Below are 21,398 nucleotides of genomic sequence, written 5' to 3' on the forward strand. Positions count from 1 at the left end.
TTTAAGAAGTGCTGACCATCCTATATTGATAAGCAAAATAATTTTCTATTGAACCCTTTTTTCGAGAAGCCAAAAATCTCTTTGTTAGTCATCCATTAATTAAATTTATAATTATTTTTAAATTAAAATATAATAAACATTATTAAATATTTAATATTTAATGATTTAAATATTATTATTTATAAATATTCATCTAAAATTTATAATTTTTTAAATATTAACAGTTCAAATTAGTTTTTTATAAATTCATAGATGACTTATAATTTTTTATATGTCTATCATATTTCTAATTTTAATGAAATTTATCAAATGTTTAGGTTATTTTTTGTATTTTTTGTCAACTAATGATCTTTCTTTAAAATATTACACCACCTAAATTTAATACTCTTTGTAGTAAAAATGCTTATTTGGATGATATCTCATGTCCCATTAAAATGCTACTAAAAGAGATACTCCCTTTGTTTAAAAATATAAGACATTTTTTAAAAATTTGGATATTTAAAAATATAATATATTTTTAATCTTTTGAGGTATAATCATTTTTTTTAAAAGTACCCATATTGATAATGACTTTATATTTATTGTAGAGTGTTTAATAGAGATAAATATAAAAAGATAAGGTTAGTTTAAAAATAGATAATTATTTTGTTAGAGGTAAGATTCATTTAAAAATACTTTATATTTTTTAATGGGGAGAGTAATAAATAATATTTATAAATAAAATTATTTAAATTTTTAAATATTAAAATATTTAGTATTTTAACAATATATATTAAATTTTATAAAATATTTTGAGTTGTTAATATTTAAAAAAATTTATAAATTTTAAATGAATATTTATAAATAATACTATTTTAAATTATTAAATATAAAATTATTTAATATTTTAATAATTGTTTATTAAATTTTATTTAACAAGACTTCGTGGTGCTCAACACTCTTAGAAAAAAAATTTAAAGACAAATTAACATCAAATGATATGGTCAGAATCCTACTTCTAATTAATTACACATAGATTCCACGCATATGTCAGGTTAATAGAAGATGATAAAGTCAATGAGTGATTAATGGTAAGAGTCTATTGCTCTTTGAAAAAAAAATAATTTAGTGAAAAATTGCATCAATTTTTAGTATTGGGTGCCCGACATTCATCAAAAAAAAAGTTTAAGGCTAAAAATAAATCTTAATAAGGAAAAATAATATATTTTACTTTTATTTCTTAGTGAATATAATACATGGGTTAATAATATACTAATTTAGTATCAATTAGGTCGACTACAATCAAATAAACGAAATGTTAACCAATGACTTTTATTCACTTCTTAAAACTTGACTTGGATTTTAATTTATACAGGAATAACATATTCTAAAATAAAATACAATCAGTTGTTATTTATATATTTAATTTGCGTAAGCATAACAAATTTTAATTAAAATAGAATAAGTTATCATTTAGATTTTAATTACGCAACCGAAAACTTTTGAGTGATAAAATAAATTATTTTTTTGCTTTCATACACACACTCTATATATTTGTCTTTCAATTTACTAAAAAATCTGGTGCATTACACGAGAAATAAATTTATTCTGAAAAAATAAGAAATCAAATCATATATGAAATTTTTTGGGTACCCATTCCTTTTTTGTGAGTACATTGAATATAAATTTAAATTATAACATTTTTAACCCTGAATTCTTTGTTAAAAGGAAAGAGGAACATGTGTATGACAAACAAAATATACAAGACACATTTTAGAGTATTTATTTAATTTTATTTATAAGTCACAACGTGATTTTTTAAGTAATATTTTAAAGATATTTTTAAAATTATTTTTTATCAGAGAAAAAAATAATATAACATCATGTTTTATATTTTTTATGTAAAAACATATTTAAAATTGTACACATTTTTATTTCTTATATATATATATATATATATATTATCTGAGGTCGGTAGAAATAATTTATATAAAAAAAAAACTGAGGGAGTATTTAATGCAATGATGGTTAAACAACAGCTTCCTCCTCTCATATGTGCATGCCTACTAATTAAAATGATGATGATACAAACACATTTTCAGCACTTGCCGTGAACTAGTCTCAAAGAGAAGGCGTGGAGGGAAACAAGCATTTCCTTGAGCTTGTCCTTGGTCTCAGAATCAACCAAGTCGCCGTCGTCGTTGAACTTTCCTGGAGGCCTGTGGGCGTTGAGGTAGAACTCAGGCTTATTGATGAAGTGAAGATCAAGAAACACTCCTATTTGCCGCAGATGATACTGTGCTCTTCTCCCACCTCCTACAGCACTCAATGCAGCTGCAGTTTTCCCAGCCCATACATTTGGAGGTCTAGATCCCCAATCCAATGCGTTCTTCAATGGTGCTATAACAAACAAATTATATTTATGACTATATTCATTTAACATTTACAAAGTGATTATGTTTAATATCAATATTATGTAAATATATAGTTTATTACATGTGTGTGTGTGTGTATATATATATCATATAGCATTTGGGTAAATATTCTTTTTATAATACCATGGTCAATTTGCTCATTTGGCCTCTAGATTCATAACTTACAATTTTTTTTATGGTATCAATTATAGATTACAATTTAATTAATTTATTTTTAAAAAATAAATAAATTAGAATTTGCTTTTAGCTTTGCGTACTTCCGGTGTTCACTCATTCTGTTCTGTTTCATACTTTAGTTAATTTAAAATTTCTCTCAACAAGAAGTCTTATCCCAAAAAATAAGGTTAACTATATGAATACATATTATCAATAAAAAAAAAACTTTTCTCAACAATTTCTTTCAATATTCTCTTCAATCTTTCTCTACATATTTTCACACCATTATATATTCTCCTCTTCCGTTTGGCACTTCCATAACTTTTTTTGTACAAATCCAAGCTATCTTAATAAGTTTTACCATCTTTTTCTCTATTGAACATTTCTTTCCGTCCATAATAAATAAACTAGAAGAAAATAAATCATCTGTATTCATAAATTACAATTTAAACAGTTTTTTAGGGGAAAAAAGAAATTAAAAACTATTTGTATACCACAGTATTCACTCACTCTGTTCTTTTTCAGGCAATTTTTTTTTTTTTTTTTGTGAATATATATAATGCAGAGTAGACTCCGCAACTCAGTTGATGATAAGCAGAATGAGAAGTTAAAGGAGAGGTGGCAATTGTAAAGAACTACCGATATAGATTTTACTAAGTGCTTCATGCAATCACAACTATCGGATTTAAGATGAAATTGACAGTGATATATGGATTATATTTAATTATTTATTGGAGACAATGATAATCAAGTTCGATGCATATTTTGAAAGAATTAATTGGAACAGATGAAAGAAATAGCTTACGAGTGATGGAGTAATTGTAATCAGGAGAAGCGAAGATACAGGCATCCGCTTGGAGAATCTTGCGCCGGAAATCTTCCACCTCCGGCGGATATGTGCCGTCGACTTCGAGATCGGGATTGATCATCGGCAGCGACGAAATCTCGATGTACTCTATCTCCATTCCGTCAATCTCCTCCTTGGTCATCTCAATCGCTGCGAATTCCAAACCAGCAAAATTGAAAACAGCGAATCAAAATCGAATAGAATAATCAAGTGAAGTTACCGATACCGGCACGAATGAGGCCTCTGTTGCAGGAAGCCTTGCGAAGAGAGCCGCAAATGGCCGCCACTTTGATCACTACCGGCGGCTTTTTAATTGTTCCCACCATCGGTCTTTCTTCTGATTCCTCTTCTCTAAACAAATTTGGGAATTAAATTTCATCAAATATCTATCTCGCTCGCTCGCTCGCTCTATTCACAGGTTCATTTCACTTCCATGTTTGTTTCATCTTGCTTTGGATAAAAAGATCAAAAGATCAAGATTTGCAGGAAATAATAAACATAAGACTAAAGTATTTATTTAGTTATTTAATTTTACTAAATGTTTTATTATAATTTCTTTACTTTATAAAATATCAAATTTTTTATATTAAATTTTTTAATTTTGACAGAACATTTTTAAATGATAATATATTATTTCCTCCGTTTAAAAATATAAAGTATTTTTTTAAAAAATTAGTTGTTAAAAATGTAAAACATTTTTAATTTTTACGATATAATTATTACCTTTTTTAAATTATCTATATTGATAATGATTTTATATTTATTATAAAATATTTAATAGGGGTAAAAATAGAAAGATAGAGTTAATTTGAAAGTATGTAATTACTTTATTAGGAGATGAAATTTAATTAAAAATACTTTGCATTTTTAAATGGAGGAAGTAAGTTTATTATTTTTAAATAATAATGATTAATATAAAAAATAATCATTAAAAACTAAAGATGTTAGGATTATAAGATTAAAAAAATATTTTATAAAATTAAATAATCAAATAAAAATTTTATATAAAATTAAAAGTTTAAAAGTATACTTATTATAGTTCTAATTCTAAAGTGAATTTGAGTTTTTACCAAAATAAATATGAGTTGAAGTTCTTTTCGTTTTTTTGGTCAAAAGTTTTCAGGGTGCTCTTTCTTTTTAGGCCAAAAATTCTTTGAGTCCAAATTTCAAAGGATGAGCATTAAAGTTAATCTCTTTTTTAATTAAGAAAATTTTACGTATTTTGACTTTTAAACACACACACACACAAGATATTTTTTTTCACGGTCAAACTATAATATATGTATTATTTTTATTCATAATTAACTCTTCTTATAATCGATTTGAATTTTTTATGCATTTAAAATCCATTAATAAGCCTCAGCACAAAAGTTTTCTCCGTTTAATTATGTAAATTAAATTACATTCACTATTTATTTTTTATATCTTCAATAACTTTTACGTTTTTGTAAAGGATATATGATATATCAAATAATTTTTCATCTCCACATATTTATTTTTATTTTAAAATATAATTTAAAAAGTACCTATAAATTTTTCCTGAAATTTTACTTCAAATATTTAATAAAATATTATTTATTTATTTTTTGATAGAAATACTTATTCTAATTTATAGAAAGAATTTCAATAAAATTTAAAATTGATTAAATTAAATTATAGTGTATTGATTTCTTGGCAGAATGAAACATCAACAGAATTGTTTAGAGTATGCTGTCCCCCCAACACCCACACTCTTGATCATAGAAATATTTGCATTTTGATGAGATTGAGTTAAATTAGGTAAAATTTCCTCATCTATAAAAATTTTGCAACCAGTTAAAAATTTAATAAGAAAATATTTCTTTTGTTTTACATAAAATCGCATGGTTAATCCAATGACAAGACGAATTCACGAAACCCAATTACAAAGCGCCAAGAAACATATATCAGTGATCATCAAAAGATGGGTTAAATTGATATCAATTTGATCCATAACTGATAAGATTTTGAGATAAAATTTTGTTGTCAATATGATAAAAAAAGAAATTCTCTTTTCCAATGTAAAATTGAGTTTTTGCCTCAATAAAATTCATCAATTTATTTATATTTTTCATTCGTTTTCTAAAAAATTAATTTAAAATTTAACATTTTTCGCTAAAAGAACAAATTAGTCACAAAAATATGCCATAAAAATAATTTTTTATTCAATTTATTTTATATTTTGTGTTTCTATCTTTTCAAAAATTATAATTTAAAGTTTATTATTTTTTAAAAATATCAAATGAGTTAAATATATATAATAAAATTCATACTTCCTTCATTAAAAAATATATAATATTTTTAATTGAATCTAAATTTCAATAAAATAATTATTTATATTTAAATTAATCATATTTTTTTATATTCACCCCTGTTTAATATGATATTTTATCCTAAAATAAATATAAAATAATTTTTTTAATATAGATACTTTTAAAAAAGTACAATAATTATATTTTAAAATATTAAAAATATTTTATATTTTTAAATATCTAAACCCTCAAAAAATATTTTATATTTTTAAATAGAAGTATTTTTTTTTGTCAATATATATCTAAATTAGTTTTTGAACCAAATCATTTAACTATCCAAACAAATTTTAATTTATTTAACTCACTTTTAAAAATAAATATTTAAATATAAATTACGTTACGCTGACACTCACCTATTTTTTATTCTAACCTCTCTTTATAAACCTTAATTCATTCTAATTTTAATTAAGAATTTGTTAATTCAAGCATACTGAGTAATTGATATATATATATATATATATATATTTTATTTATTTATTTCTTTCTTTCTTTCTTTCTTTTCATAGTTGCCAAGTCACTTCACATGGATGGAGCAATTAATGTGTGAACCCAAGGCTCAGCCAGAAAGTCATGGGCTATGATGGCTTGGACCACTTTCTAGTTTCTAGATATTTTTCAGAGAGATGGATATACACCGACAAAACCACAATTTTTTAAATATTATGAGTCTAAATAATTTAAAAATCTTCAAAACTTGATCATGAGTTTTTTTTAAGGAAAATAATAAAAAAATTTATTTAAATTATGGTTAGTCTCACAAAATAACATAATTCCCGTAGAGTTTCATAAAATTTTTTTGTCAATAAAAAATTAAAAAAAATGACTAAATTGCCTTTAAATAAAATAAAAATTCCTGAAGTTGCGAATAACTATTGAATTGTTACAAATTTTAAAAAAATTGTTAATATAAGAGCAAAAGCTGTAAATGAAAAGTTGTAAATTTTTAATATCTGATGTATATCAAAACCTGTAGATGTGAAGTTATGAATGACTATTGAATTATTACTAATTTAGAAATAAAATTTGTTAATATAGAAATAAAAGTTGTAAATGAAAAGTTACAAATTTTTAACACTTGATGCATATCAAAACTTGCAGATCAGGACTTGTGAATAGCTATTAAATTTTTGTAAATTTAGAAATAAAAATTTTTAATAGATAAATAAAAATTGTGAATGACAAGTTGTGAATTTTTTTAATATGAATAAAGGGCAAAAGTATCCTTTCTTATAATTCCCTAATGATAGAAACATCTTTTGAGACTTTAAAAAAATTATACCATTTTATGATACCAATCTGTTATTTACGTTATCTAAATAAATTTTTCTATCATTTTTCTTTTTTAATGGCTTAAAATGGGAGTGACTTAAACTTTTAAATGTGTGCAAATAATCATAACAAAATTTATCTTTTGTTATGGTTAAGAAAGAGAGAGACTGTGTGCATGACATTAAGTTTTATAAATCTTATTTTTATGTTAATAATTTTTTTAATAACATTTTAGATATTGGTTTAACGTCTGAATATATTTTCTAACTTGTTATATTTCATTTTTGAAATAATAAAATAATTAAAAGGAAAAAGTCTTTAAATAATTAGCATTATATGCTTAATATATTTTTATTCAATCAAATCAAGATATATAAATTTTAATGTATTAATAATATTAACAATAAGATTTTTTTATTTAATAATATAAATAAAATAATATATATAAAAAATTAACATAACTTAATTTAATGAAAAATAAACACTTTAAGTATATAATACTAGGTGTATAAGTATTTTCCATAATTAAAATCATCTAGAAAATAATTAAAATCAAATAAATATCCAATCCAAATTTTAATGATTAAGAAATATATGTATATGTAAAAAAAAAAGAAATAATTTTTTTTAAAGTTAGTCATAGATAGACATTTGAACTTATTTTCAAACGAATTTTTTAATTGATTTTAAATATGAAAATAAATATTCAACTATTTTTTTTACCTCAAAGCTCACTAAAAATGAATAAATTCGTTGAAAAATAGTTAAAATAATAATAAATTTTAAATTATGAAAAAAGAATTTCTTTCGTCTTGTTGTATTTGAATTTTCAAGGTGAATATTCCACGGCCGAACCAGCCGGTTCTTTTGCAGTGACGATGTGTCTGCCCCCGGAGGCTCGCGACATCCAAGATGTCTTTTTTTTTTTTTTTTTGGATGAGGCAGTCAACAAGTCATGAGTTACAATTTTTTCATTGAATGGTAAAATAAAAGAAAATAAATGTAGAACGCAGGAACCTTGCCGGCACAAGTAAGTGAAAAAAGACAACAAGTGGGTGTAACGTATCTTATAAAAATTATGCTTCTTAGATATATCATTTTAAAGTTTAATTTCTAAAAATTTGTATAAAAACATAAAAAAAAAACCTCTTAAATGAATCTCAAATTTTGTAAGAGATTAATTTTACAATTGCTAGCAATAAAAATATATTGGATAACAAAAATAATAATAATAATAATAAGTGGAAAAAAGAGAAAGTCCAAAAAGAGGGAAGAGAAAGTATGTTCCCGGAGGATTAGAGGCCGCGGGCGATCATAATGGCCAATGTTCAGTGCTTCAAACAAAAATATATAGCCGGTGGCTCATCCCATTAATCCAAAACAAAAAAAAAAAATACAGATTGAGTTAAAGAAATTAAAAGAGTTCATGTCTATGCAGGGTGAACCATCCCAGATAGTTTAAACCCATAAAGGACTAAGTCATAGGTTAGTAGATTAACCCGTTTATTATTATTTTTTTTAAGAGAGAAATTGTAAAATCACTTTCAATTTTTAAACCTGCAAAAATTATAACACTAAATGGTCTAGAGTAGTTCTGAATAGTTAAGTTTATAAAAATTTTTAATTTTGAATTAAGCCATAAGATTAAATATATATTATCCGGATTGATAATAAAATAAATTTATTAATTTTTTATAATTTTTATTTTAATAATTATAAAATAAAATTTGTTACGTTGGACCGTCCAAAACCAAAACCGGACACGAGGTATTATGATATTTTCTTAACAACTAAACTAAATAACCTTCATTGAAGGGTAGAAAGTTTTCATTTAGATAACAAATAAATGAAGAATAAATTTTCATTGCCAAAATCAATATCAACATATAATATAAATAAAATTAATATAACAAGCTACACTTTTTATTCCATGCAGTATATGCAAGAAAGAAATTTAGTTATATTAATAATAATAAAAATAAAAACATCAAAATATTTGTACTGTAATAGCTATATTTTCTCATTTACTTTTTAGACTTTTACATGTTAATTATATTTTTATATTTAGTTATTTTTATTTTTTTATTTATGACAAATGAAGTGTCGCAGAAATCTACTCAAGTTAATATTATTGCAGCTCCTAATAAAGCTTCAACATTATGATTGATTAGAAGAAATTTTCAAGATTTTGATTGTAATTAAACTTTTTACTATATTCGTTTGTAATTGATATATATTTATTTTGGACTATATTAATGTATTTTTGAGTTGTATTTTTTTAATGATTTAGAAGGAGTTTTATTTTTATTTGTTAATTATTTTTTAGGAAGAAAATATAATTTTTTTTACCACAAGAAAAACAATAAAAAGAAGTGAATTTGTGAGTTTTAAAATTAATATATATACATATATAATATTTTTTTTATTAGTGACCCATTGCGAGTTGATGAATTGATAGAAATACAACCCACATAAAATGTAAGTTATGTCAACTTACCTCATCAAACCTACGGCTTGCTATAGGTTAACTCATGGGTTATTGATTGACCCATATTACTAGCTATAAATAAAAAGTATCAATTATTTAAAATTAAAACTAGTCATTACTCTAAACTCTTCTTCATGAGTTTTATATATCTATATCTATTAAAATATAATTTAATAAATTTTTATTTTATTAATTTTTTGTTAAAATATTAAATATTTAAATATTTAAAACCTAAATTAGATTTTAAAAAATGTACTTATAAATGGGAAACCAAATCAAGTTACCTTCTTTATTTCAAATTAGGAGCATTATAGTCATTTCACTAAAAAAAAAAAAAGTCAAATTTCAAGAAACTTGAGAATAATTATCACATTTAGTATTGCCTAATTATTATTTGCATAATTCAGGGATTTTTCAATCATCCTTGGATCCATATAAAATTATATGAAATCAAGTCTAGAGAAAGCTATATCTGCCTCAATTATTACTAAAAAAAGGTCAAATTATTAAAAATTTAACGTTTCTTATATATCATAAGAGAATATGCCCATAATTCAGAACCGAAACACACACACACACACACACACACCCATAATTTAGGACAAAAAATTAATAAATAAGGGAATATCAAGTAAAAATATGAGTTTTTAGTGGTAAAAATTAATTTTGCTTCCCTGTATCAAAGGAGCGACTTACTTTTTCTTCCTCTTCTTTTATTTTCCCTCTTTTCTTATCGAATTCTTTTGCCAAATGGAACAATAATCTTACAATAAAAAATCTTGAAAACATATACCCCAAAAAACTAATAATTTTGATCATTCAAAATAATTATGATTTTCAAAATTACATAACTTAATTCTTTAAAAAAAAATCTAAATCTTTAGATGTAATTTTCCCTACCCAATTTAAAAAGGATCTGAACACTGGCTGTCATGCACATGAGCTAGACCAATGTGATTATCTCTTGTATACATTATACATGTTGAATCAATCAGTATTATTGAACAGAAAGATTTCACTCAAGGCAAATGATAAACCTTACACAGAAATTGCGAGGCAATGTTAGTAATATGATTCAGAATCTGAAATCCACAACTTACATCATTCTATAAATCCTCAATATTTGTGAGGGTTCAAGCTGTTCATATGAGATCATCAGGCTTTGCCTTGAAGTCTGAGAGTAAATTCCATCAAAGAAAGAAGAACCTTCTTGAGCTTATTTTTGACTTCTTCATCAAGCAAATCGCCATCAGCATTGAACTTTGCAGGAGGCTGAAATGCATTGAGGAAGAACTCAGGCTTGTTGATGAAATGAAGATCAATGAACACTCCAACCTGACGAAGATGGTACTGCGCTTTAGCTCCTCCGGCGCTTCCTCCGGCGCTGACAATGGCGGCAGCTTTGTTGGCCCACACATTGGGTGGCCTTGATGCCCAGTCAATTGCATTCTTTAATGGAGCTGATACATTGAAAACAAGCTGAAACAACTGAGTTTTCTGAAAGAAAGAATTCATATGGAAGGGATAATTGGATAGGATCAAAGGACTCCATGAAAGATTTCATCAACTTCTGCTATGTTAGTAAAATTGTCACAATAATTCTATCTAATTTCACTCTGGTAGATGAACGTCAAGCGATGTCGAACGTAATTACATATTCAGGATTTAAATCCGACACCACTAATTCAGCTAACATAGCCTTCTGCCAGCTGAGTTATGTGTGCTTAGTGTGTTGATTTAAGTACTAGTCAGTAACATATTCTTTATTCTCGTTCTCAAAGATGACATAAAATATTGAGTTATTTGGAAACAGAGATAATTGGATATGATCATAGGACTTTATGTAAGGGTTCTCATCATCTGCTATGAATGTTATCATGCTGTAATTTTGTGGTTGAGGATGTTTATTAAATGGCGTGAATGGAAGAAATAACTGAAGTAATTCAAGTAGAAATATCAGAACTTATATTCACAGAGATAATCTACATAATGAATTATTTGAAAGAAAGCATTCATATCATCAACTTGTGCCATGTATTAAATTTGCTTTCATTCCACAATCCTAAAATTTAGATTGTGCATTCATATTTGGTGATGATCACTAGTCAATGACAGTGCTAGGATCGTAAGCTATGGGGTGCAAAATATATGGGTTAAGAGGTTTAAAATATTGAAATACATGGATCTTTCTTGTAATTTTCTCCAAACTCAAGGGGTGCATTTGCCTCCCTCGGTTTCAATGTAGCACCGCCCATGTTAGTAATAATAGAAACAATAATTATAAACCCTACCTCATCATTTACCATGAGATCTTTTTTCATATTATTATAAGTAAGAAGATAATTACTTAATTAATTTAAATAATAATAGCATAAATGCTTATTTTGGGAAATCTCACTAATAAATCTTACAAATTAAATTATTTAAAAAAAAATATTATACAAGTTTTGTGAGACTTACCATTAAATTTTTAGAAATTAAATTTACAATTTTAAATAGTTTTATAGTAACAATTTCTCAAAATTTAATAGAATTTTCTTAAAAACTGGTGTACAACATAGTATTAAATTTAATATTTGAAGATAATTATGATTGTTAACATCCAATAGTAATTTAGTATAAATTGTATTGGATATACGAGTAATCACACTTTGTTCTTCTCTTTTAAGATAAAATTAAAAATTTTACCCTATTTCTATCAAAATTATATATTTTGATGATTACAAAACCAAAAAAAAAAAAAGTCTGTTGGTTGGTGACAAAACCTCCAAAAGCATAAAAAACATAAGACTTAGACTTAAGACTAATACTCATTTGAATTAGCCTCTTAGCCTCCAAAAGCTTTACTCAATACTGTAAGTCAATCCACACACGTCCTGGATTAGATACACGTGTGTTTGAGCCTTCAATGAAGGCGAGTGTTTTAAGTTCGGTTAAAATTCGCTTGTTTTAGGTTTTAGTGCACACTTGAATTAGCCATTACTCATGGACATATTTCTGTGATCTAATTCTTGATTGAGTTAGATATTATAGACATTAGAATTGTTCCAGAGTGTCAACTTGAAGTAGAACAATTGGTATGGCTTAGAGCGCTTTAAGTCTAAAGGAGTCAATTCAAACTTGTTTCAATAGTAACTCAAGCGTGTTTCGCATTCTAGAGAGCATATTTCTAATATACACTTGAATGGGTCTATATCTATGCATGTTTGAGCTCATAATGGAAGTAAAGAGCTTCTCCCCTCTAATACATGTTTAAACCTTACAGCTTTCACACTTGAAGTAGTGAGAAGTGAACAAAGTAATTGTGAGTCAAGCCAATACACCTTTGCCAATATATACATGAATTAACATCTAACAAGCATTTAATGTTGTATGTAAAAAAATACTTTTTTTAGTATTCTTTATTTTTCTACATGTTACCAATGACTACAATTTTTACCAAGAGTGTTCTTAACATCTTTTTTGATATCAAACTATAAATAGGATTTTATTTAAGTGAGAAGATAATAATTCTTTGATCATTATGTGTCTCGCATTCAATTCTTACCAACTTGCATTCAATAATCTATGAAAAATATCTTAACTAATTTATAAATTTTCATTGTATTCATATTCACTCTTTTAAAGAGTTATTGTTTTGAAAAGCTTTTTTATACTTCTATAAAATCTTAAGAAAAGATTTTTCCAAGTGGTTGATTGTACTTACAAGGGATGAAAGTTGATTTCTAAAATCAAGACTTGTGCAATCTTGTAATTTGTATTGTGATGACAAACACTTAATTAAACTTGTATTTCTCTTCTTTTAAATCATGTCTTCATTAAAGTTTTTTGCATTTAATTATTTTAAGTTCATTTTCATTCTTAGGTTTAGAAAAAGATTTGTAAAATATTTAATAGCATCTAATCCGCGTGGATTGGTATGATCGTTAACTAGTTGAAATTTCAGCTCGATCATCATATAAGACCCGTTTTAAGGGTTGAGCTAGGTTGGGCTGTTTTGGACCAGCAGTTAGACTGAAAATTGAAATCAAATTGGGAACTGAATCTGATTTTCAAAAATTGGACTGTCAAAAAAAATCTTTTTTTTATTTTTTATCAATTTGTTTTTAGAAAATGATCAATTTTTTTAATCATTTGATATTATGTTGTATCATATCGCCTGTTAAGTCATGATAAATTTAAAATATTTAATTTTATTTTTAAATTAAGCAACAATTTCATATTTGCTTTTTATATTTAGATTATTATATACATATATAATTTTTTAATTTAATTATTATGTTACTGGTTTGGCCATTGGTCTAATCTCATTGAACTATGTAAATCATTGACTTTTTTAATTTAATATCTAATCCGATTCTAAAAATATTGATCCAAATACAACTCAGCCAATGATGAATACTTACCAACATGAGGGGGTAAAAGTTAAAACCATCAAGCATGTTGGGGGCAAAATCTAATCTACACATTTCTTTTACAAAGAATCCCCCCTCCGGGAGGGCATTGGTCACGGAACACTGCCAAAATCCCTACATCCGTATAATATGGCAGCCAAAAGAAACCCAGACAAAGACAAACTTATAATTTTTGGTCAAAAAAAAAAACAAAGACAAAATTATAATTTATATTTTTAAACGAATTCCACAAAACCTACAGTTTCTTTTGAGATCCACTTCTAATTTATGCGGGAGAATGATAAAAAAAATCTTAAAAAATTAATTAATTTAAATTTTAAGTATCAAATTTTACAAATTTACAACTTAATATTTTAATTTTATAATTCCATTATGATAAATTTACAACTTATATTCTAAATTTTAACAAAAAATAATTTTTTTATTTTTTAATCATATTAAAATTTAAAAAATAAATTATAAATTTATTACAATATAATTACAAAATTTAAAAATTGAATTATAAATTTTTAGAGTTCGATACTTGAAACTTAATTTAAATAAATTAATCCTTTTGAAATTTTTTTGTCATTCTCCCATTTATATTACTATGTATGTATTTGATTTGAGAGATTAAATTATTTGTTAAATTTAGCAAAAACATATCTTAAAAATAGTTTGAATATATTTTTAAAGGTTATTATTAAAAAATACCCAATATAATATTAACAAATAAAGAGTACATCATGCAAATTATGTTTCCCGTTCTTTAATTTTTGGAAAAAAATTACGTATATTTTAAAAAGTAAAGGCACAGGAATCTCAGCATATCGTATCGTTTTACCAATCTTTTGTTTAAAAAATAAAAAAAAACATTTACATTTTAAAAATAAAAAATAGGCAGCAAAGCAAAGTCCAATAACATAATTTATTTCAAGATATTTACTCTAATCTTATTTATAAATTATTTTTAATATATTTTATTAAAATTAAAAAAATTTAAATTTTATTAATTTTATTTTAAAATTTAACAAGTTTTTATTTTCACCCTAAATAATATTCTTCAATTTTATTATTAATATTTTTATTTAAATTATTTAATAAAGATAAAAATATAAAAAAGAATATTGGGAATTCACATTTGGTCCGTGAATAAGACCAATTTTTTTTTTTTTTCCACTCTCTGTCCTAAGACAAGAGGAGCAAATTGGCGAAATAAAATTTTCTTGTGCGATACAAATGGTTTGCGAGTACAGAAAACACTAGACTCTTCGAAAAACCCAATTAAGGCAATGTAGTTCAGAAAGACATTAAAGAAGATGGAGAAGCTAACCTGTGAGAGAGTAATTATACTCCGGAGAAGCGAAAAGAACACTATCGGCGGCGAGAATCTTCCGGCGAAAATCTTCAACCTCAGGAGGATAAGTGCCGTTACTCTCAAGATCAGTGTTGAGCATAGGTAGGGCAGAGATATCGATGTACTCAATTTCCATGCCCTTAATGTCTCTTTTGCTCAGCTCGATTGCTACAATCAATAGAAATAAAATTTCAAGAGATCGATCGAGCATTATGTTTCCATTTGAATTCTAAACATAATCGAACTCAAAATTTCATAATCGGCAATTAATATCGAGAATCGAAACAGAGAGGGAGAGATGAAAAGGGAAAACAGGGAAGAGAATGGGTGAGAGGGAGAGCAAACCAGAACGGATAAGGCCTCGGTTAAATGAACCTTTGCGCAACGAGCCGCAAAGTGCTGCAACTTTGATCGCCGGCGAAGGAACTCCGGCGACTCCAGCCATCGGTCTTGAAGTGGATAGGTAGGGTGATGTGAATGGTTCGGCTTCCGAAGTGAGAGGATCGAGCGACGAGAAGGGAGAGGGATAAATGACAGTTTATAAGACTGGAGGGTGACAAATAAATTTTTTTAAAGAAAAAACATAATTTGATCCCGCTGTAATAAATTTTTTAAATTTAATTATTATTAAAATTTTTGATAAAATAATAAAAATATTTCTTAATTTTAAAAATGAAATAAATTTTTTATAGAATCACGATTTTAATTTTAAAATTTACAATTTTAATTTAATAAATAATTAAAGTAGTTTAGGTATTAATATAATTTTTCTTTACTTTCTTAAATTAAGAAATATTTTTATCATTTCATCAAAAACTTTAATAACAATTAGATATATCCTTTGAGACTTAGAATACATCATGTATTTTATTGGATCAAATTACATTTTCTTTATTTTGAAGAAATGTATTTGTCATTATCCCTAGTTTTTATAAGATATGTAAGATAAATTTTTAGTAGATTAAAAAATGTAACAATATTGCTTTATTTCATAAAAAGTATTTTAATTCAATTTTTCAATTTTTAAAAGAGATATAAATATCTATATCTATTGTTATAAAAAAAATGTAGCTAATGAGATTGAGACATGTGAGTGAAATTTTATTATTTATACCGGCTCCTCATGTTTTCTGAAACTTAAAGAAATTAAGGGTATATTTGCATATATAAAGATTTGAATTTAAAATAAATTTTTTATTTCGATATATAAAAGTATTTGAACTTAGATATGTTAAAAATTCAAATCGGTGTTTTATTACAATTTTTTTGAATTTTTTAATTTTTTCTAGACCTTAATTATTTTCTTCATGTTTTTAATATTTTCACTTCTCTTATTTCTTGTTATCATCTCTTAATGGTAATTTTGTTATTTTTAATTTTTCATTTCTATTTTAAATCTCAACTTACCTCTCTTTTACTTTTAAAATTTTTTACACAATCTAAATAAAATTTTTTAACTATGTTCATATTAAATGTGAGATTTTATATATGAAATTTAAATTTAAATATATGAATCCCAATAATATGTAAAAGTTATAATTGGAACATCATTTCATATTTTTGTGAAACATTTTATAATTGAGATTACTTTTGTAATATACCTTGTAAAAAACACTCAAGGGAGCATACACATATAAATTCTAATTTCTTTTTATCTTTTTAGTAGGAATATTATCCATAGCATACTAGGATTTGAAATGAGTTGCATCAATTTTTTAATAATTTTATGCCAAAAATATATGCACATCGATTGATGTTGTGAGTGTGTATAGATTTTTCAACATAAAAGTTTGCCTTCTATGGAAAAAAGATGTTAAATTTTACTTTTTAATAGACTTTTTCAAAATAAAAAGTTATAAATTTTATATTATACATTTTAATGCATTTTATTATTAATGTTCAAAGGAAGATAAATCACTTTCATCGTTTCATCAATATCGCATATAAAAAAAATGTAAAATTTGGACTGTCTAATTTTATTTGAATTTTCAATCCATGTAAGTATTATATACAAGTGTAGTCATATTTATTTCATCATTGCATATAATTTTAGGTGTAGTCAAATTTATTTCATTATTGTATATAATTTTTAAAAGGGATCTTGCCTTATTTATTTATTTATTTATTTATTTAATGGCTGCGTCTCTGCTGATTTTATTTAATTTATTTTTCAAAAAGGCTGCGTCTTTTTTGATTGGTTGCTAATGTTAATAAGAGAATAAGCATAATGGTTAATTTTTTTTTTTTTCAATAAGTTTCCTTGTGCTTAGCGGGTGGAAATGTGAGTTTCTCTCCATGTCTTCACATGAGAGAGTTAGTTGTGTGTAATGGTTTTTCTAGCAGGAAGGGAGGTTTGGGGGTCGGAGCGTGCTCGTAGGGCAATGGTGGTGATCAAAGATCAATGATTGTGGTCGGAAGGTAGCCGGAGAGGGATTGGAAGGTGTGTGTTCTCTATTTTTATAGCCAGGGAGGATACAATTGTTGAACCTATAGTTTGGAATGATGTTGAGACAGAGAGAGTGCTTGTTGGAAAGGTCTTATCAGTGAAGGAGATTAGTTATGCAATGATTAAAGCTGTTGTTAAGAAAGCATGGAATCTTCCAAATGGCTTAAGTGTTGTTGATATTGCAAAGAATACTTTCTTGTTTAAATTTTTGGATGAGGAAGAATATAATAGAATTCTACAAGGTTGCTGTGGACAATTAATGGACAACTATTGAATTTACTAGAATGGAGGAAGTTTATGGTGATTGAAGTCCATGATTTTAGTAAATGTCTTGCGTGGATACAATTCCATGAGATACCCCTAGAGGCTACACATTTAAAGAATTATATTTTTATTAGGAATCAAATTGGTGAAATAATGATGGTGATAATCCATGCTACAATAATCAATTCTTACATTGTTTTTTGCGTGTCTGAGTTATGCTGGATTTACAAAAGCTATTAGTAGTGAGATTTTAGTTGCTTAAACCTAATGGAGATCATACCTGGTTCACCATAAGGCATGAGAAGATTTAGAATTTTTGTTTTTGCTATGGTTGTGTAGATCATGATTTTAGAACTTGTACTTATGCTAGACATCAGTCTATGTTGAATCCTAATGAGCCTCGATATTGTAATAACCTTGAAAAAAAAAAGATAATAATAATAAATAAATGCATAAAAATTTGTTAAAAGTGTATTTTTATTAATGTTTCCAGTAGTTGTGATGATGAGAATTGTTGGTTTAGTGGGAGGGTGCATATAGCTTTCTTCATCTGGTCTCGAGTTCGAATCTGGTGGGATTGAAGGAGTTTTATTTTTTGGCCTTTTTGCCCTATAAATTTACCCATTTGCCCTCCCTTCAAATCTGAAAATATCTCTTCCGTTATTCCTAGATCATTCCAGACGCGAAGAGAGAGAAAGGGAGGTGCTCTATTTTTCTTTGTTCCTTCGTTCTTCTTCTGATTTTTGCCTCCTCCTCTTCGATTTTCGGTCACCACCAACGAGTACTGTCACCGTTTCTTCCGTCCGCCGTTGATAAATGCTGGAGATTCGTTTGTAGCTGCTGAATGTTGACAAGAAATCATTTCGTTCTTCTCCGTTTCAAGTTTACTGTGTACGTCTTGTGAGGTACAGATTGTGGATCCATTTTTCCTTGTCTTACTGTTCATTTTTCTGGTTCTGATCTTGATTAGCAATGCTTTCCCCTCCTCTGTTCTTGTTGCCGTGAGGAGTGCGTCGGGTCTTCTTCATCATTCACTCGGTGTAGCACATTCGACCTCCTATTCTCTCCTCTTTGTTCATGTTTTTGTTATGGTAAATTTCCTCCCATTGTTGGTTCTGCTGTGCGCGTGAGTTTGTGTGTAATTTTGTTGAAGTTTCAAATTTTCCTTCTTTTGTTCTGTTATTGCCGTAACTAGGTAGGAGAAGAAGATCTAAATTAAGTAAAAATAATAATAATAATAATAATAATAATAATAATAATAATAAAATTGTATTGAAGCTTAGTGATGATACATAAGGACTAGAATTTTTGAATTAAATCAACTTTTATTTAAATTGGCTATTACAGAATATTTGGTTAGGATGAAATTGAAGGAAAATAGCTTAGATACTTCAAGCTGGATGCCTATAAAATGTTTATTAAAAATGTGTTAGAAGGAGTGTTTGATTGAGGATTTTTAAAAATCTCATTAAATCTCTTAAAAGACATAATTGGTTTAGATGCTATTATTTGAAGAATTGTACTTACTATTGTATACAAATGTTTTATTAAATGAAAGTAACATGTAGCTGGTTAAATTCTTTGGAGGTATATGATTATTAAGAAATTGTTGAGCAATTTATTGTGAAATTGAGAATAATATACATTTGGTGTTTAAACAAAAAGTTTAATATGAGATTGTATTTTAACTGAGTGTTGAGCTATGGCCTTGATGGATTTTTATATGTAGAGTTTCGATTTTAAAATTTTAAATAATTATGGCAAAATTTTGATAGTGGTAATATTGGAAGGAAATTATTGAATTTATTAAAAGTTTATTTAAATTCTTAACATGATTTTTATGGGTGTTTGGAAAAAGGAAAAAAAATGTGATTAAAGCTTAGAGGAAAATTTTGCATTTTGAGACTTTCAGGTAACTGGATAACGTCTCAATCAATTTATATATTACAAAGTTTTCTTTATCAAAATATTGTTTTCAATAATTTATTGATATTTGTATATTTTTATTACTTTAGCTATTTTTGTTAATTAAATTGTTTTGCTTCTTAAAGTCATGATTTATATTTTTTTATTTTGATTTAATTTGATGAAAATCCTTTTATAAATTTTGGTGGTCCTATATTTGATAAAGCCAATGATGAAAATTTGTGAATAGTTTATGAGATATTAATTGTGAATTTTCATATTTAAAAGTATTAATGTTTTTATATGTTTCATGCGAGTTTGATACGAAAAAGAGAAATTTTATTTTAAAAGTAATGATTTTCTCGCATGTCTGAAAGTGAATTTATAAAGGAACTGTATACAAAACGCTGGTTGCTAACGGTAATTCTGTTAGTCCTTAGCGCGCCATGGTCAATTACTAGCTAGTTTAATTTTCGTGAGCTTCGCTCTCATGTTTGTCATTCGTGGGTCTTGTACCTACGTCTGTTTCGTGGCTTTGACCACGTCTGGTTATTTACCCTCGTGGACTATATGTCCACATTTGTTTCGTGGCTATGACCACGTCTAGTTATTTACCCTCGTGGATTATGTGTCCACGTCTGTTTCATGGCTTCGGCCGCATCTGGTTATTTGCCCTCATGGACTATGTGTCCACGTTTGTTAATTGTTCTGACAAGTTCCTATAAAAAAATGAAATGAAAATGAAAAATGAACTTAATTATTTTATGATTTTATATCCTACTGATTTTCAATTAGTAATTTATTTACAATTACTCATTTCGTTTATTAGCTGTCCTTGAGATCAAGTGATAACAATATTTGATATGATAATTTAATGGCTCAAGATTTTATATAAAAGTTATATTCTTAGAATCCTTTTATTTTGAATTTATTTAAATTTTCATTAAGATCATTGTGTTTTTAATTTACATAAGTGCTTTTAACTTTCCTTTGATTTATGTTTAATTATTTATTTTGGGACGTTATTTACTAGAAATAATTTTGGTCTCAGATAGTGTAGCTGATGCTGAATCACCTGTTGAATGCTGAGGAGTTATGAATGACTAGACATGGAGGAGTTAACGATTAAACTTTCTCTTGATGTAAAGTTTTAATTATGAAATTTTATTTTGTAAACTTTTTGTTAGGTGCTCTACATAGTCTGTAGTTAGATTATTTATGTTTGTATATATATTTTGGTTTACTAGCTGGAAGGAGCTCTGCTCCTAATTGACTTGATATTTTTTGATTGAGATATGGTATTGTAGAATTTTTGAGAGATCCTATTTAATAGAGGAGGTTTTGTCGAAATTTCTACAAAAATATTTAAGTATGTTTTAATTCAAACTAAAGCATAATTATGTTTTAGTCATGGAAAGATTATTCGATTTAAGGCTTAAGGGATGTGCGGTGATTTACATCCTGTGTCGGTCACTCTTTATTTTTGGGGCATGATAGATATGGTGCTTGGGTAATAACACATCAAGTT

General features: G+C 26.2%; 2 protein-coding genes and 1 long non-coding RNA gene across 3 annotated transcripts; 1 reads left to right on the forward strand and 2 right to left on the reverse strand.

The window, feature by feature from the left end:
* Positions 1-1,952: 1,952 nt before the first annotated feature.
* LOC129314653 (NADPH:quinone oxidoreductase-like) lies at positions 1,953-3,869 on the reverse strand. Its single transcript, XM_054958143.1, has 3 exons — positions 3,644-3,869; positions 3,376-3,567; positions 1,953-2,379 (listed from the first exon to the last, which is right to left on the reverse strand). Exons 1-3 carry the CDS (start codon positions 3,741-3,743, stop codon positions 2,078-2,080), a joined length of 594 nt encoding a protein of 197 aa, XP_054814118.1. The 5' UTR covers positions 3,744-3,869; the 3' UTR covers positions 1,953-2,077.
* Positions 3,870-10,437: 6,568 nt separating this feature from the next.
* LOC129314228 (NADPH:quinone oxidoreductase-like) lies at positions 10,438-15,774 on the reverse strand. Its single transcript, XM_054957591.1, has 3 exons — positions 15,601-15,774; positions 15,232-15,423; positions 10,438-10,964 (listed from the first exon to the last, which is right to left on the reverse strand). The coding sequence occupies exons 1-3, from the start codon at positions 15,698-15,700 to the stop codon at positions 10,660-10,662; spliced, it is 597 nt and encodes a 198-aa protein (XP_054813566.1). The 5' UTR covers positions 15,701-15,774; the 3' UTR covers positions 10,438-10,659.
* A 2,787-nt stretch (positions 15,775-18,561) lies between these two features.
* Positions 18,562-21,220, forward strand: LOC129313046 (uncharacterized). Its single transcript, XR_008593837.1, has 2 exons — positions 18,562-19,056; positions 20,922-21,220. It is a non-coding gene; the product is annotated as an uncharacterized LOC129313046 (long non-coding RNA).
* The last annotated feature ends 178 nt before the right edge of the window (positions 21,221-21,398 follow it).

Source organism: Prosopis cineraria, unplaced genomic scaffold, assembly GCF_029017545.1.
Source record: "Prosopis cineraria cultivar Desert tree isolate PC_DT_omini unplaced genomic scaffold, ASM2901754v1 PC6, whole genome shotgun sequence".
NCBI lineage: Eukaryota > Viridiplantae > Streptophyta > Magnoliopsida > Fabales > Fabaceae > Prosopis > Prosopis cineraria.

Bases quoted from the DNA above. Each gene is read 5' to 3' on its own strand.
- LOC129314228 (XM_054957591.1), bottom strand. From the start codon at position 15,700: ATGGCTGGAGTCGCCGGAGTTCCTTCGCCGGCGATCAAAGTTGCAGCA. The intron at 15,424-15,600 runs GTTTGCTCTCCC...TATTGATTGTAG, and splicing joins CCGAGGCCTTATCCGTTCTG to CAATCGAGCTGAGCAAAAGA. The intron at 10,965-15,231 runs GTTAGCTTCTCC...TCAATGTATCAG, and splicing joins GTATAATTACTCTCTCACAG to CTCCATTAAAGAATGCAATT.
- LOC129314653 (XM_054958143.1), bottom strand. From the start codon at position 3,743: ATGGTGGGAACAATTAAAAAGCCGCCGGTAGTGATCAAAGTGGCGGCC. The intron at 3,568-3,643 runs GTATCGGTAACT...TGGAATTCGCAG, and splicing joins CAGAGGCCTCATTCGTGCCG to CGATTGAGATGACCAAGGAG. The intron at 2,380-3,375 runs GTAAGCTATTTC...TGTTTGTTATAG, and splicing joins TTACAATTACTCCATCACTC to CACCATTGAAGAACGCATTG.